Source organism: Ovis canadensis, chromosome X, assembly GCF_042477335.2.
Source record: "Ovis canadensis isolate MfBH-ARS-UI-01 breed Bighorn chromosome X, ARS-UI_OviCan_v2, whole genome shotgun sequence".
Taxonomy (NCBI): Eukaryota; Metazoa; Chordata; class Mammalia; order Artiodactyla; family Bovidae; genus Ovis; species Ovis canadensis.
The window spans coordinates 19,715,922-19,734,406 of NC_091727.1; the positions used below are offsets into that span (position 1 = coordinate 19,715,922).

The following is an 18,485-nucleotide window of genomic DNA, read 5'->3' on the forward strand; positions in this document are numbered from 1 at the left end:
ATAACGGACTTTTGGACTCAGAGGGAGAGGGAGAGGGTGGGATGATTTGGGAGAATGCCATTCTAACATGTATACTATCATGTGAATTGAATCGCCAGTCTATGTCTGACGCAGGATGCAGCATGCTTGGGGCTGGTGCATGGGGATGACCCAGAAAGATGTTATGGGGAGGGAGGTGGGAGGGGGGTTCATGTTTGGGAATGCATGTAAGAATTAAAGATTTTAAAATTTAAAAAAAAAAAAAACTTATTAATTCCAAAAAAATAAAAAAATAAAAAAAAATAAAAATAAAAATGGCTAAAATGATAAATTTTATGTGATGTATATTTTGCTGCAATATTACTGTACATACTATAAGAATCTATTTCTATAAACTCAAAAACAAGTAAAACTAACCTATAGTGAAAAGAGTTGAGAACAATGGCCATCTTTAGGGAGTTCTGTCTAGAAGGAGGCCCAGGGGAGCCATCTGGGTACTCGAAATATTTAGTTTCTTGATCTGGGTGTTGGTTAGGGATGTACATGTAAATATTCATCAGACTGTGTGCTTAAGATGTGTGCACTTTACTTTCCAAATGCCAACCCCAAGTTTATTTCCACGTGATCTTATTTACCTGAATTAGTGTTATCAACACCATAACGGAAATGGAAGAGAAAAGAAAAACCCACCCAAAGTGTGTGTGATCGGGAAAGGCTTCAGGGAAGAGGTGAGACGTGAGCCAAGCATGAGCATGGGCAGTGAGGCACATGTGGGTGCAGAGAGTGCTGGAGACAACCAGCTGGGGGTGATCACTGACCAGAGATGGATGCTGGAGGGGTAAGCAGGAGCCCTGTTCCAACACAACCAACCTGGGAAACCCCAGCAGAAGTTTAGACTGTGTTTAGGCTAGGCTGATGTCAGAGAAGGTCACACAAGAGTGCAACACGATGGATCCATGGCAGGAGGGTGATGCAGACAGAGACCCCTGAGGTTCCTGTGATAACGGCTGTGTCCTAAATGACAGGGTCTGACCTAGGCATTGGCAGTGGGGATGGGGTCATGAGAGATGGACACAGAACCCCCTGCCTTGGTTATAATGGGAGAAGGAGAAGGGAAGTCTGGTAAGTCTGCTGGTTAATAAGCCGACATGCCTGGTGATCCCGCTAATCAGAGTGGGCAAGATCAGACTACCTTTTCCCCAGCCTTCTGGGCTGGCAGTGGAGGACCACAGCATGTCAGGGTTGGAAAGCATTAGTCAGATGACCTAAAGCACCAGTGCACTCACAAGTGACCAAGTTCTCCCAGGCCAGCACATGAGGCCACAGTTGTGAGCAGCAAGCTGGACGAGAGAGCTGAGGCTCGCCTAATTCAGTGAGCACATCCTAGAGAAGGGAGAACTGATTCCTTCAGCTGCACTGCTCATGGCTCCCCTCGCCACCCTCACCTTCCACTATGGGCTTCTCCTGTGATCTCAGTCCCTGCCAACATCCCCCTGGAAAAGTTTTCCCCACAGCCCATCCATATGCTGCAAAGCTCAATATTTCATCTCATGATCTGATGATGCCTTATAAGTCAATCTGGCTTCTCCTCCAACCAAGGTGTGTAACCAAAACTGAAGCAGGGACAAAGAGGGCATCCCAGGGCCCCCAGCAGCCAGAAATAAGTCTCGTCTGGCAGATCTGTCATGGCACTGCTGACAAGATGGGACCCACAAGAGCTAGATGCCAGTTCTGACCTTGGTGGCCTGTGCACATCTGAGAGGACCTGAATAACAAGTACTAAATACCAGAGTTTGTAGAGAAGAAACAAGTAATAGATGGGACAAATTAGGAGTCTGGCATTAACATACTATATATAAAGCTACTATATATAAAACAGATAATCAGCAAGGACCTACTATATAGCACACGGAACTCTATTCAATATTCTGCAATAATCTATATGGGAAAAGAATCTGAAAAAGAATGGATATATGTATAGGTATAACTGAATCACTTTGCTGTACACCTGAAACTAAATTAACCATACTCCAAAATAAAATAAAAATTAAATTAAAGAAAAAAAGAATAGATGAGTTTGAAGGAACTTTTTGAGCCCAAAACACACTCCTCATTTCTGATCTAACCTGGCAAGGTCAGTAAACATCTAGTTAACTTCAGAGTCCAATACAGAAGCTGTTACCACATATGGCTATTAAAATTATTTTAAATCAGATACAAACAAAAAGTCAGTTCCTCACTGCTCAATAGCCACATGTGGCAAGTGGCTACCATTTGGAACACACGGAGAACAGAAAGCTCTACCGGACAGCACTGTGTATAACATCTCCTGCTTGAATTGGCCTGATCATAAGAGACAGTCACTCTGAAATCTTTACGCACCACTACAGGGCATCTTTATACACCTTTAAAAAGAGGGCAAGAATCCTTTTTATTTTTAGCTAATAAAGGTAAAATTATGTACCATACAGGTCATTCAACAATCTTTAGTAGAAAGGCACTGGGTCTTCTTGGGTCTCTCAGTCAAAACTGAGAGAAAGTAAAAGACAAGTAAGAGAAATGGAAGCTGAGGGGGAAAAAAAGAAATAGAAACTGATTAGGGTAGAGTGAAACAGTTCATTTCACTCCCTTGACTGTTTTGCTGTAAAGAGAGTTACTCTCGCCCCAGAAGATTAAGGATACACAGAAATTGTGCTTAGTTGCTCAATCATGTCTGTCCGACTCTCTGTGACTGAATGGACTATAGCCCGCCAGGCTCCTCTGTCCACGGGATTTTCCAGGCAAGAAAACTGGAGTGGGTTGCCATGCCCTCCTCTATATGCAGAAATTAATAGACTATTAATAAGAAGCAATTATTCTTTAGAAATAATTCTTGACTGCCGAAAACAAAATCAAGTGAAGTGCAAATTGCCTCTTGAGAAACCTATATGCAGGTCAGGAAGCAACAGTTAGAACTGGACATGGAAAAACAGACTGGTTCCAAATAGAAAAAGGAGTACGTCAAGGCTGTATATTGTCACCCTGCTTATTTAACTTATATGCAGAGTACATCATGAGAAATGCTGGGCTGGAGGAAGCACAAGCTGGAATCAAGATCGCCAGGAGAAATATCAATAACCTCAGATATGCAGATGACACCACCCTTATGGCAGAAAGTGAAGAGGAACTACAAAGCCTCTTGATGAAAGTGAAAGAGGAGAGTGACAAAGTTGGCTTAAAGCTCAACATTCAGAAAACGAAGATCATGGCATCTGGTCCCATTACTTTATGGCAAATAGATGGGGAAACAGTGGAAACAGTGTCAGACTTTATTTTTTGGGGCTCCAAAATCACTGCAGATGGTGACTGCAGCCATGAAATTAAAAGACGCTTACTCCTTGGAAGAAAAGTTATGACCAACCTAGACAACATATTAAAAAGCAGAGACATTACTTTGTCAACAAAGGTCCGTCTAGTCAAGGCTATGGTTTTTCCAGTGGTCATGTATGGATGCGAGAACTGGAAGCTGAGCACCAAAGAATTGATGCTTTTGAACTGTGGTGTTGGAGAAGACTCTTGAGAGTCCCTTGGACTGCAAGGAGATCCAACCAGTCCATTCTAAAGATCAGCCCTGGGTGTTCTTTGGAAGAAATGATGCTAAAGCTGAAACTCCAGTACTTTGGCCACCTCATGTGAAGAGCTGACTCACTGGAAAAGACTGATGCTGGGAGGGATTGTGGGCAGGAGGAGAAGGGGACGACAGAGGATGAGATGGCTGGATGGCATCACTGACTCGATGGACGTGAGTTTGAGTGAACTCCGGGAGATGTTGATGGACAGGGAGGCCTGGTGTGCTGTGATTCATGGGGTCGCACAGTTGGACACGACTGAGCGGCTGAACTGAACTGAACTTAGGAGGGGGGAAAAAAGAGCAGGAACATGGTTCGCAGTAAGAAAACTGCAATTAGAATCAGAAATATTTTAAAGAGGGCTTTTTGTCTGAGGATATAACTAAATCTACTTCAACAATATTGGTTACCTAACTAAAGAAAATGAACAAAGTTTTGTTCATAACAGATATCTACATGAGCAAAAATTACCCACATGCAAAGAAAGCTTCCACCGAAGGCTGTCATAGTATTTCACCACAAATTGTCACCCCTGACTGGTGCTCAAGAGAACCGAACACACACAGTTAACTAGGTAGAGAAGTGCAAACTCTCATAAGAGGAGACACCCCCTGCACAAGGACATTTGCCTCTCTAGTCAGTGGAATGCTGAAAGCACAGGCCTAGGTGCTAAGGGAAGAGAACATAGCACAATCGTGTCTGTGTGTGTGTGTGTGTGTAGTGGGAGGTGTATTTAAAAATAAGCGCAGCAGGAGAATCCTGTTTCACCCAGTTTATGATTCAGATGGTTATTTCCAGTTATGGGTACATATTAAAGTGCTGTTTTGAAACAAAGACACATAGTACTACTTAATAAAGGACTTTTGGTGTCTGGTGAAAAGTTCAAGCTATGGGGCATTTCCTGCTTTTTATTAATTTCAGGTATTTCTTTATGTCCTCCTCTCTCTCTTTCCTTCTGCTTATACAAAATATAGCAAAAATACATATGAAAAGTGGGAGAGAAAGAGAAAAACAAGGGCAGGGATAAGAAGAAGGTGCATTTAATAGATCTACCATAGAAGGTGGTGCTGCACACTGGCTGACCTACTAAACCCACAGTTAACTTGGTACCAAAGGCAAAGACAGATCAGTTGCACAGGATGGGGACAAATTGGTCTGGGCAGGGACTTGTCCTGCAGGTCCTGAAAGTGAGTGTGGTTGCCTGGCCCTGCCCAGTGAGTTCCCCTAGAGCTAGAGCCAGCTTCACCACATCATCAGACCTAGGATACTGGAGGTGGCTCAGCCCCTGCATTCCCTGAAACTGTTCAATTACGTGGTCTCCAGTTAGGGGGTGTGTCCTGTCAGTCAACCAGAACTTGGCGATCATAATCAGAGAGTGGCTTCTGTGAACAGGAGCTGCTGCTGCTAAGTCACTTCAGTCGTGTCCAACTCTGTGTGACCCCATAGACAGCAGCCCACCAGCCTCCCCTGTCCCTGGGATTCTCCAGGCAAGAACACTGGAGTGGGCTGGCATTTCCTTCTCCAATGCATGAATGTGAAAAGTGAAAGTGAAGTTGCTCAGTCGTGTCCAACCCTCAGTGACTCCATGGACTGCAACCTACCAGGCTCCTCCGTCCATGGGATTTTCCAGGCAAGGGTACTGGAGTGGGGTGAACAGGAGCTAGGAAGGCACAGTGCTAGCCTTGGGGGGAACGGCCAGACCTGGCCTCACAGAGTCCACCCTGAAGAGGGGCTTCGCCACTGGACCTGACACTGAATGTGGAGTGTGCGTGCTGGCTAATACCACTCTCCTCCCACTGTTCCATCACTACTATACCATGCTTTTCCATGATAACAGCCCAACATTTACCTGGAAGCCAAGCCTACTCCCTTTCCACACATTGTGAATAATCCAAGACAGTAATCCGTATCAGGACCTTGGCACCTGCCCACATCAGGGAAAGCAAAAGCAGTCTCTCCCCTTGGGAGCCTGAGGGTCCTGGCAGGTTTTGCCTTATTGCAGGGGAGCCTGTTTTATCAAAGCATCTTTTCATTTCCACACAAGAGAGCTACAATAGGTGGAATACTGCAGCATACATCCTGTTCTTCATGCAACACTCAATGCCATGGTGCCCTATGTGACCAACCAACACAACTTTATGCCATGAGGGAAATGTTTTAGATCACCATGTCCAATATGTGAGCCACTAGCCACAGTGACTACTGAGCACCTGAACTGTTCACTAGCCCATGTAGAGATGAGCTGAAAGTGTCAAGTCTTCCACTGGTTTTGGAACACTTGGTGCAAAGGACAAAAATGTGAGATATTTCATTAATAATTCTTTATATTAATTACATGTTGAAATGACAATATTTTGGATATACTGAGTTAAATAGTTAAAGCTAGCATTCTATTTGTATTAGCTAGCACCAACCTATACTCAGTAGTTTTCTTTAAATTGTTCTTTAAATTGAATTTTTTTCATATTTTACTTCATGCTGAAAATATTCATGAAATTAGTTTGATGTATTAGTTGTACTTTTACAACACAAGGAAAGAATCCACAGGACTATTAATCTAAAACTGAGAAGATAAGTTTGTCCACATGTAATCTAAATCATCTTGTGTATCACATCCTTTGGGAAATGCTGCTGCTGCTGCTAAGTCGCTTCAGTCGTGTCCTACTCTGTGCGACCCCATGGACGGCAGCCCACCAGGCTCCTCCGTCCACGGGATTTTCCAGGCAAGAGTACTGGAGTGGGGTGCCATTGCCTTCTCCGTGGGAAATGCTAGTCCAGGGCAAAAGTACTCAGTGTATGGCCTGTGGACAGATGCCAGACTCCTTATGGTTCATTATTGTACACAGTAATGATATAAATTGAGAGCACATATTTAGAAACATTTGTAGCTATTTGACAAAGCAATCTGATACCCACTGATATCCTGGAACCTGGCAAACAAGAGATTCTGTTAAATGAAACTTCTTTCCCTCTAAGCATTTTTGTTGATACAATTTTTGCTGTAGTTCTAAGAAATGAAGGTCATCAACTTTATACAGAAAAGTAACTGTGTACTATAAAAAAGACACATAAAATCTTCATAAAATGTGTATCAACAGTACTAAGCTACATCTTGAGTAGGGTACAGAAAATGTGGGAGGCACGGCCCATGCATAAAAGGAGTTTGTTATAATCTATCTGGAATAGAACAGAGGCATGGAGATTAAAAATACTTAACTCTAGAGTCAAACACACTTGGGTTTGAGCCCTGGCTCGCCACTTAATGTATGACTTTGACCAACTTATTTAAATCTCTCTCTCTCTCTCTCTCTCTCTCTCTCTCTCGCTGAGCATTGTGGCTTGCAGAATCTTAGTTCCATGACTAGGGATCAAACCCAGGCCCTGGCAGTGAATGCACCAAGTCAAGGAATTCCCTTACTTAACATCTCAATTTCAAGGTACTCACCTATTACAGTAGAGAACCTCTAGAAAGGGAGAGTCCTCTTCTTCCAGTAGGTGCTTACCACACATCACCTCAAGAGGTGGAGTATATTTCCCCTCCCCTTGAATCTGGGCTGGCTCTGTGACTTGCTTTGACCACCAAATGCAGCAGAAAGGACATTCTAGGACCTTCAAGTCTGGGCCATAAGAAAATTGGCAACTTGTGGTTCCCTGCTCTTGAAGCACAGCTGCAAAACCACAGCTTCCAAATCATACCACCTGCCCTGTGAGTGCTGACTATGCTGAGCACATTATGAGTTCTATCCTATTAAATCCTCCCAACAAAGCCCACCAGACTACTGACCAGCATCCACCAGAAAACCCCATCTCCCATCTACCTGATTCAGCCCTGAAAATCTTTCTGTTGTGTAAGTCAATTAGTACAGCTAATACAGAAGGCAAAATGTCACTGTGGAGAACAGTATGGAGAGTCCTTAAAAAAACTAGGAATGGATTCTTTACCAGCTGAGCTACCAGGGAAGCCCAAAACTACCATATGACCCAACAATCCTATTATTGGACATATACCCTGAGGAAACCATAACTGAAAAAGACACATACTCTAACATTCATTACAGCACTATTTACAATAGCCGGGACATGGAAGCAACCTAGATGTCCGTCAACAGATGAATGGATAAAGAAGCTATGGTACAGATACACGATGGAATATTACTCAGCCATAAAAAAGAATGCATTTGAATCAGTTCTAATGAGCTGGATGAACCTAGGGCCTGTTATACAGAGTGGCATCATAAAAAGGAAAACAAATATTGTATATTAATGCATATATATGGAATCTAGAAAGATGGTACTGATGAACCTATATGGGCAGCAGTGGAGATGCAGACATAGTGAACAGACTTGTAGTACAGTGGGGGAAGGAGAGGGTGGGACGAATTGAGAGAGTAGCATGGAAACATATATATTAACATACGTAAAATAGATAGCCAATGGGAATTTGCCGTATGGTGTAGGGAGCTCACCTTGGTACTCTGTGACAACCTAGAGGGGTGGGAGGGAGGTTCCAGAGGGAGGAGACATATGTATACCTATGGCTGATTCATGTTGATATATGGGAGAAATGAACACAATATTATAAAGGAATTATCCTTCAATTAAAAATAAATAAATTTTCAAAAAGAATATAAAATGTTCTTTCAAAAAATGAACCACTTCAGAAGATGAGGCATCTGAATGAAAGGAAAACATCCTTTAATTTTGGAGAGGAAAGAGGGTTAGAGACAGAAATGACAGACTTTGACCAGTTGTGTCACCAGGCTCAGGACATCAAAAAATAAACAGTTTATAGTCAGACAGGCTTCCAGGAGTTTGCCCTGAAGGTTCTGCCAAGTCCAAGTCCATCAGTGCCATCATTCAACAAAGCCAGAACAGAAGCCCCAGACCAAATGCAACTTTGTCTCTCTGTCTCCTGACCTAGGGGAGTGGGAATGTCTTTCTCAAGGCCAAAGGGACTCATGATGTTAGAACACATGCACAAGCTCAACTCGTTCCTCTTAGGTTCAAACAATTTTAGTATTAGAGTGGTCAAGAATGGTTGTAGGGAATTCCCTGTGGGTCCAGTGGTTAGGGCTCTGCAATTTCATTACCGAGGGGTTCAATGCCTGGCCGGGGAACTAAGATCCCACAGCTGCGTGGCTAGACAATTAAAAAAAAGTTTCAAATGCAACTTTGAGAGAGGATGAAGAACTCTGAATTTCTTGCGGCCGGACTCTGTTGAGAGCTTGGTCCCACCCTACTGTGGTCCCCAGGGGAGTCTCTCCTGAACTTCCTATGCACCCTTCCATTCGCCTAATCTGGGTGGGAGGTGAGCAGGGAACTTCATCTCAGTTCAGTCGCTCAGTCGTGTCCAATTCTTTGCAACCCCATGGACTGCAGCACACCAGGCTTCCCTGTCCATCACCAACTCCCGGAGCTTACTCAAACTCGTCCATTGAGTCAGTGATGCCAACCAACCATCTCATCCTTTGTCATCCCCTTCTCCTCCTGCCTTCAATCTTTCCTAGCCTCGGGGTCTTTTCTAGTGAGTCAGTTCTTCGCATCAGGTGGCCAAAGTATTGGAGCTTCAGCTTCAACATCAGTCCTTCCAATGAATATTCAGGACTAATTTCCTTTAGTATGGACTGGTTGGATCTCCTTGCTGTCCAAGGGACTCTCACCTCAAAGCAATTCCCTCCCGACCAGGGAACCATGGGCAAATGAATTCAACTTAGGAAACAGTATTTACCTGCAGAAAGCACTGTAAAGTTCAACATGTTCTGTAATCCCACTATTTCAATCTTCTCCACCGACACACTCCTTTAAACCAACTTGCGAGTATTTACTCAACCCAGTGGAGCTGCTCCCAGCATAATGCAATTGTCGAACATCAGTTACAGACCTACTGTGTGCAAAAACTTTGAGGATGAGTAGGATGACATCCAGCCACTCTCTGCATCAGGTGGCACTGTGAGAGGCACCTGTAACCTGGACCCAGGCCTTACTCTCAAGCTGATCATCTAATAGAAGGGACACTGAATGACCAGCTCGAGCATTTACTGTGTCAAGCACTGCTTTACAGCTACTAATTCCTTCATCTTCAAAGCAGTGCTTCTATTCCTTCCCTCCACCACGGTGTTCTTATACCCATTTTCAAGGTGAGAAAACTGAAGCTCAACAATGTCTCTGCAGGTAAGAAAGCAGGAAGAGATGTGGCATTCACACCCAGGCAGTCAGGGCTCTGTTCACAGTGGGCACCCAACGAACAGCTGCCGAGAGGAGCTGGAAGGTTGATGTCATCACATGGGCGGAATAAGAAGAGTGCTTTCCTGCAGGTGCTACAGGCACAAAAAAGACGAAGTTCCTTAATTCACACTGAGAGGGGCCTATGGGAAAAGTGGAGAAGGGCGCATTTCAGACTGAGGGGAGCAGAGGACCTGCGTGACACCAAGGCAGTCTGACAGACTCCGGTGCAGTCTGCTGCCTCTCCCTGCCTTCTAAAGGCACTTAAGCAGACTCAAGCAACAGGTGCTTGCACCTCATTCCTTATACCATGCACATAACAAAAGCACTAAAGAGAACAGCACTCTGGTCATTTCCATCCTGGGGTGTAGGCAAAGGGAAAGAAAGAAAGCATTACTGGGGGATAATAGGGAAAACTGCACAGGATTTCAATATCAGAAGAACCTGTTGCTAGAGGAAACAACCAGAAAGGTATTCCCATGAGACCTTCTACACCAGCTCTCAGGAAAACCACTTGCCGGCCCATATCCCCCCACTATGAAATTGTCTGAGAGCCGAAACCTCTCTGTCTTTTCTGGCCCTCAAAGCACTCAGCACAAACTTAGGAACAATGGTTGACCCTCAAGAAATGCAGGTTGAATCTCATCAGGAACAGGTCCCAAATGATAAAGCCTTGGATGGCCAAGAATAATCACTATGAGGATGGATAATCATAAAACCGAGGTTTTATCATCAAGACTTCTCTGAGGATGACATTATTTTTCAACGTACCTAGCCTCACAAAACCTGCTTTCAAAGAGCAAACCCTTGTACTACCTGACACCTAAATTGAAAACTTCAATTTTTCCACACCAACCCTAATGTACATGGAAGTTTATTAAATATTTTATCTTTTAAAAAATCTTTTGTTTGGGGCCGCACCGGGTGGCTTGCAGGATCTGAGGTCCCTGACCAGGGATCAAACTCCTCCCCTCTGCAATGGAAGGGAGGAGTCTTACCCTCTGGACCGCCTGGGAAGTCCCTGAAATATTTTAAACCTTCACAGAACATGTCTTTCCGTATTTCCGATGTCAAATGAAGGAATATAGCTTTAAGCTATTTTTTACAATAAAAGTTTTCAACTAGAACTTAATAAGAATGGCACCCTTATCTGTGGTTGTTGTTTCGTCGCGAGGTCGTGTCCGACTCTTTGCGACCCCATGGACTGTAGCCCGTCAGGCTACTCTGTCCATGGGATTTCTCTTATTAAGTGCCTTCAAATAAAATAAAATACCACAGATGAATTTCAGGCCCAACCATACAGCTCCACCTTGACTCTACAACATCAAAACTACCTACTTATTTAAACTCTCGACCGAATTAAAAGGTGAATTTTAACAACCTTCCTTTTCCAATGTTTTATTCTATTAGGTTCCCCTCCCCCAACCTGGTCCTAACGGATGGGTAGGTTTTGGGTTCTTCCCTAGCAGATGCGACCGAGTTCCTCAAGCAAAAAAGACGAAAACAGAAGTACATGTTTGTAGTATTTATATCACAATCCTGTGATAATTGTTAAATTCTGCTTTTCAAAATATGCATGATGAAAAACGCAAACCGGGAAAGATTTAAGCCACCCCCTCCTTTTCTAAATGATACAAATGAAGGCCCAATAAAAAAATACCACTTCCCCCATGAAAATCTTGTTTTAAGTGATTCAAGAACATTTCCCTTGATTTCCTTCCCTTCCTTGGTATACCTTACATAAAATACGCAGACCTTCACGATGTGATAAATCTCCAAATCCTCTACTTAAGATCTGTGCGTTTTTGTGGGAAGCATGCTATACTGCGGTAAAAACACGTCTTAAAAATAGCTCCCATTAACTTAAAAAAAAAAGGTGTTGTCAGGAAAAACACGAAATCGGTTTCCACGTTGCTTACACCCCCGCACTACCTGGAACCACTTTACAGAACGTTAAAAGACGCGAGACTAGCTTATCGAAAATTCCGTCAAATGTCCTCAAAATCTCTGCCCGCTTCGCTCGTTTGTGGGCAGCCAGTACGGGGACCGTGCCTCCTCAGCTCCCAGCAGCTGCAGCCCCGAGGGCCGGGGGCTCATCCGCCGCGCGGCCCCGCCAGACCCCGGAGCAGTGTACCCGCGGCCTCTGTTGGCACGAGCTGGCGGCAGGGGAACCCGGCTAGGGGCTCGCACCTGGCCGCTCCGCCAGCGGGTGGCGCGCGGGGTCGGCCCCCCGGGGACGCCGCGAAGCGCCGAGCTGGGCTGCCGCTCGCGCTCGACGCCCGAGACGCAGAGTGGGCGGGCGCGCAGGCCCCGGCGACCCCCGGCGCCGGCTCGGCCACCCCCGGTGCCTCCCCATGCCGGCTGCTCCGGGAGACCGGGCCAGACGCTCGGGGCCCCTAGGGCATCAAGCACGGTCTCTGCCTCCACCCCTGACACCAAGCACACCTGCCACCCGCCCTGAGCCACCCCCCAATGGCACCCACTCACTCAGGTCGCCCGAGAGGGAGTGTCCCCTGTCACCGGCGCCGTGAGGGGCGCGGCCCTGGGACCCCGCGCCCAGACGACTCCGGGCAGAGGAGAGGGTGTTAGCCCGGCTCCGTGCCCCGCCTCCCACCCCCGGCGCGGCCCGCCCCGCCCCCTCAGGGGCCTGAGGCGCCCACGCGCCCGCCTCAGCCCGAGACTCCCCTACCTGAAGGCCGGTGGTTGGGCGGTGAGGTCCTCACCGCGCCCGGTTCGGCCATCTTCCCAGAAAGCGGAGGGGCCCGCGTAGCCCCCTCCGTCCCGGCTGTCGCCGCGCAGCCGACACCGTGCTCCATCGGGATGCCAGGGCTGCACAGGCGCACTGCCCCTGCCGCCGCGCTGTGGAACCCGCGCGCGTCCCCTCAACGACGTGCACGTGCGATGTGCGCACCGGTTCTCAAGCTGCGCATGCGTACCGCGTCCACACGCGAGGTGCACACGGGTCCTCACGCAGCAGGCGCGTACCTCATGCACTTAGCAATATGCACACCCACTCTCACGCATCACGCCTACACGGCGTGCACATGCAATGTGCACACTAGTTTTCACAGAGCTCCCACACACCGCGTGCACGTTCGAGGTGTACACTGGTCTTCACAGCGCGAAAGAACACACTGCATGGACACCGTTCCCCATACAGTGCTTACACACAGCAGGCAGCGTACACATCCCAGTGTAAACACACATCATCACACAGTGAATACACTCAGTGTCATACACGGGGAATGCAGTTTCTCGCAGCATGCACTCACATCCTCACTCAGCTTGCAAACACAGTGCACACACACCTGCCCACCCAGCATGCACACGTTCTCACACACCGTGCATTCAAATCCTTATACGGCTCGCATTAAGTTCACACACACTAGGCAACCACATACTTAGAGCTGCAGCTCTGGCAACAGGTCCTAGTAGGGCCTCCGGCAGGCGCCACTTGGGCCCGTGCCATGTGTACAGATGTCTCCCTCCAAGCACAGGCGCCCAGGGGCGGCAGGAGCTAGGTCCTCCCTCACTGCAGTCAGACATGCAGCCAGGAGACTCCGGGACGCCAGCTAGGTGAACCTTCAAGAAGAGCAGGGGTATGTAGTCTGCCTTCCAACTGTTCCCCTGCTCCCTGGCTGACTCCACTCGAGTCAATGGTTCCTTCCTTACTAGAGCACAAATAACGCACACAGGTACCTGTAACCGTGTCTGCCTGCAATGCAGGAGGACCCAGGTTCGAGCCTTGGGAAGATCCTCTGGGGTAGGGAATGGCAACCCACTCCAGTATTCTTGCCTGGAGAATCCCAAGGACAGAGGAGCCTGGCGAGCTACAGTAGTCTGTGGGGTCGCAGAGTTGGACACGACTGAGCGATTAACAAACACTGCCACTACTAGAAGAATCTCTATAAGGAGAATATCTCTGCTGCAGCGTTCTCTGCAGGATGGTGACCAGCCCCCAGGTTTTAACTTACACCCCTCGGGGAAAAATGCATGATTTAAAAAAGAGGAACAGAGCTGAATGTGGGTTGGGGGTGGGGTGGGATGGGGGGGTATGTGATGATGATGAAAACGTTCTACATTATGGTGATGGTTGACTCTTTTAAGTGTATGAAAAACCACTGTACATTTTAAATGGGTGAACTTTATGGTGTGCAAATTATACAAAAAAAAAAAACCCCACAAACCCTAACTTATAGCTGGGTTCTTAGTGAAAAGCTTGGAAAGAGTCCCTTTGTTGGCACAAAAATATGATGAACATTTTCCTGACACTCCCAAAGGTGTGCTGGGTGTAGGGTGCAACTATGGTGAGATAGCCAGGAGTTTAGACACAAATGGGCAGGAAAGTGGGCAAGCTGGGGCTGGTCCCTTGGCTGTAATGAAAAGTGTTCCTAACCCAGTAAGATTAAAACAAGTTAATTAGGGCACCAGAGCTGTTTTTTTTTTCCTCTTACAGTGGAAGGACAGTCTTAACCATTGGACCACTAGGGAATTCCTTGAACAATTTGAAATGTTAAACCACCTAGTAAGTTAGTCGAATGCAGCAGTCCTCAATTTTTTTTTTTTTTTTTTGCCTCAGAGCCCCTTTACAGCAGGGGTTGGCAAACTACAGCCCATGGGCCAAATGTAGCCCACTTTTACTTTTAATAAAGTTTTACTGGAATATAGCCACTGTCATTTGTTTACATCTTATCTCAGGCTGCTTTTGTGAAACACCCACAGAGCTTAGTTGTAACACAGATCATAGAGCCTACAGAACTTAATATATTTTGGTCCTTCAGTAAAACCTAATTCCTATTTTACACCTAAAATCAAGACTCTGAAAGAACTGATCTATCTGCTGATGCTGGTAGATATTTTCCAAAACTGTTTTTACCTGAAAGTGCCCATGTTAATATTGCAACCCCGTCAGTTTTCTTTGAAGTGGTAAGTTCACTTGGGGGAATATTTATGTTAGAAAATTTTTAGATTTGTTCAACAATAAACCTAAATTTTAAAATAAATAACATCTCTTTATCATCCAGCTTAACTGAAAATTGAGTCTCATATCTGCTTTTGTATTCAATGTATTACAGTAGGTTGTTAAAACACATGAAGAAAATCTACCCTCTATGTCCTTGGAAAAGAGAGAAATAGTTTAATGCTTTCCAGGTATGTTCTTGATACTACATCCAACCTTGACAAATGGTAACTTCAAGTTAGTTGCAATGTACAATCTGACACTGAATCAGTGATCTTTTCATACTAGTACACTAAAATGCAACATTTAGCAAATACCGCTTGACTCTGCTACAATCTTCCAAATGTCAACGCATTTCATTCTATGGTATTAAAGTCACATCCATTACTACCACCACTGACCTCTTCAGTGTGACGCTGTCAAGCTAATGGTGGCAGTTATCAATTTCCCCCAACTCTTTTTCACTTAAAACTCAAATTTTATCACCTCCAACAAATGCTTTCTCCTTGGAGTGACAGTCAGTGCTGACCACAAACCCAAGTTTCAATAACTAGTTTGTTAGTTGTTCAAGTAAAAATGGTATTCCACAAAAAATGATGGCTGGTGCAGTTTGCAACTCAATAATCAGTTTTTCCCTGAGACAACTATGTAGAAGAAATGTGTAGATGTGTAGAAGACTGCCACACTGAAAGAGTTAGCAGGGTGCTGCTGGGATTCTTCGGTTAGTTATATAACCACTCTTGACAGTGTCGTATAGCTGTCTCATACTTCCTTTGGAAGCTTTTAAGAATATAGCATACTTGTAGCTTGCACTTTAAAAGATGCTTGAGATACATTTTAAAGAAACAAATCCCTGTACAGAGGATTTGTTAACAAGATTAATCATTTTACTGAATGTCAAGAGACACTGTAAAACTTGCTTTTTAAAAGAAATTGTTGCAAAAAGCCAACTAATTCTATACCTGACAGTCTGGTGGATCAAATCAGCAATGAGACCTTACTCAGATTTTGTCTTCACTTTTTGATCTTTCATTATCAGGTTGTGAACCAAACAAAGCCTGGATTGCAATAGAGAAGACTGGCTTTTTAAAAGTGAGAAAGTTGACCAGAGAATGAATAAATACTTCTGTCTCTGCACAGCATAAAATAACGTCCAGTGAATGGGATTCTGGGAATTTGAGATCATTCTGGACAACTGAACTAACGTTAGAAAATGTCTTCAGTAGAGGTTTGTAACAAATTCACTTGCCCAGAAAATCTTGTATCTGGAGTCTGACCAAATGGATTCATTCAAATCAAACACAGAAATAAAAAAACAGATAATGTATACATTTCCCTCATACATCACAATTTTTTAAAATCAAAATTTTAATGATCATGAATAGTTTAGTTTGAAACATCATAGTTCAAAAACAATTTCATACGATGTTGAAAGTTATTTCATATTTTATTTCTAATTGCAAGTTTGCATCTGATTCCAGACAATTGGAATCCTAATTCCAAACAATGGGAAAAGAAACCCCCAAATCAGTACTAATTAGCTGTCATGAATCTACTGTAAGAGACTGATTTAAGACTTAATGAAATATGACCAGAGCTATCAACAATACTAAACTTTCTCTAAAGAAATATAGAGCAAGTTAGTATTTTGCAAAATATCCTTAGGCAATTTAGAAAATTCCATCTGTTAGTCTTACACTGAATTAAATGAGGGTGGCAGCAATTATTTTAAATACCATGTTGACATAAATATACAAATATATTCTACACACTTCTTTTATTATAGGAACCAAAGACTGCAAGGGAAAGAAATAGAGAATATAAAAGTCATGCATATTGTATCTTATACAGTCCTAGCTATCAAGTGAATAGTGAACACTGCTATAAGTGCATCACATATGAATACGTTATTAATCCTCCCAATAATGCTGGTTCTGCAGGTACTGTTATCTCTCATCTTACAGGAGGAAGGCCCTGAAGCTCAGACAAGTTGGAGAAGGTGTGCATGGTCACCTGCAGGTAAAGGGCAGAGTGGCGGCTGGGGCACAGGCTGCCTCACCCCAGAGTCCATGCTCTTCACTTATCACAAGGCCTCCTAAGCACAAGGCGGCTGTGGAGGAAGAAATGATATAGTCCAGCACTCTCCAAATTCCTAAGAGTGTCTTATCACACTTACTAGTAAGACTTAATTCAGATTTTGTTCTTTTCTAAACAGGAAGAAAAATGCAAGAATGCTACTTTAAGGTAAATAAAAAATACAAAGTGGTATGCAAAAGTTCATGGGAGTCCAAACTGTGTAAATGAAACTCCCCCTTAGTAATAAGCATCTAATAGAGATCTAAACATCTCATACTGAAACAAATCTATAATTTAATCTTTACGACTGTCAGGGAACATACAGAACTTACTTCTTATTTCACTGTCAAGCCACACAACACTGGATGTTGTTAAATCTGTATGCAATAAAGTATAAATCCAGCTAGGTATTTTATCTGAAACATGCTTTTATCTATTTGATTACTCACTTGCTCAGTATTGACAGCAGTTTACATCTATTAAAGTTGTTATGCAACATTCTATATTTTATATTTACACGAGATGAGATTAAGTTAAACTGTAAGTCACTATGAGTTTTGTAAGCAACTACGTTTATAGCCACAATTCCATGGATGTGGTGAGTAAACCAATGACCATTAATAAAATACAAGAATTTTCATCATGCATAGTTTACAGGCTCCTTAAGAGGTGGTCTCTTTGAGAAGCTGGATGTTCAAGATTCAACAGTCAAACAATTAATTCTTGGCAAGTCTTTAACACAAACATTTGCTTTGGTTATTTAACCACCTTAGTAATAGGACTTATTTATACTCTAACTGGAATAAACACTGTGTATAAAAACACAAGCCTGTCAAACTCAATAGTGGTTAACTATTACACTCTCTTTGCAGTAAGAATCATTATTCTTGGATTTCAAACACTTTATTTTCTTTCAGGGTACACCTTATAGCACTGTATTATAAGAATCAAACAGCATAACAAAAAAATTTTTTTCCTTAACGACCACTTCCATTCCAAATTCATGTGAAATATAATCAAATCAGTTAAAACTAATTTTTACATTAAAGACAAGCAAGTAAAATAATTCCTCCAAGTAGGGTTGCATATGAACTACTCGTTTACCCCAACTATTTTAATCATCGTGATTTGAGATCTTCTAGAGTGCAACAGCACCAGATGGGACTGTTACTACCTCGGCAAGAAAAAAGTCACTTGCAAACACAAGAATCAATGTCATATTTGTAATTTGAAAAGAATCTTTAGACAAACCATTTGTTAAGGGAAGTAGAAAAACCAATGTTGGAGTTGCACCACCCCTACCATGAACTGTAGCACAGATGCAGGGTAAAACATTCTTGGTAAGATAATGAGGAAAGATCTACATATGGCACAAATTTAGCAAAGCACTTTTATGTATAGAAGCCTAAATATCTTAGGAGGTTTAGATTACTCCTTATGTCATTACTTCGTGATGAGGACAATCATGAAGTAACTTTTTCAAAGCTGTTTCCTTACAAGTGTTAAAAGCTACAAGGACTTCTTTTATATGATTTCTATGTAGCTAGTGAGGCCTAGGTCCTGCCCGTAATTTCATCTTACTAGAAGTGATAATAGAAAACTAAGTAACACAGGGTAAATCTAAATTGCCGATAAAATAC

The 18,485-nt window shown here is 43.8% G+C and overlaps 1 protein-coding gene across 2 annotated transcripts in view; it reads right to left on the reverse strand.

Annotated features, from left to right (window-relative positions):
- MAP7D2 (MAP7 domain containing 2) overlaps positions 1–12,743 on the reverse strand; it is a 98,010-nt gene extending 85,267 nt beyond the window's left edge. Inside the window, exon 1 of one of the 2 annotated variants that reach the window (XM_070289569.1) lies at positions 12,499–12,743. In XM_070289569.1, coding sequence (XP_070145670.1) covers positions 12,499–12,625 — 127 coding nt within the window. In that variant the 5' untranslated portion in view covers positions 12,626–12,743. The remainder of the gene's footprint in view (positions 1–12,498) is intronic. The other variant, XM_070289568.1, reaches the window with a different exon arrangement.
- Positions 12,744–18,485: the final 5,742 nt, after the last annotated feature.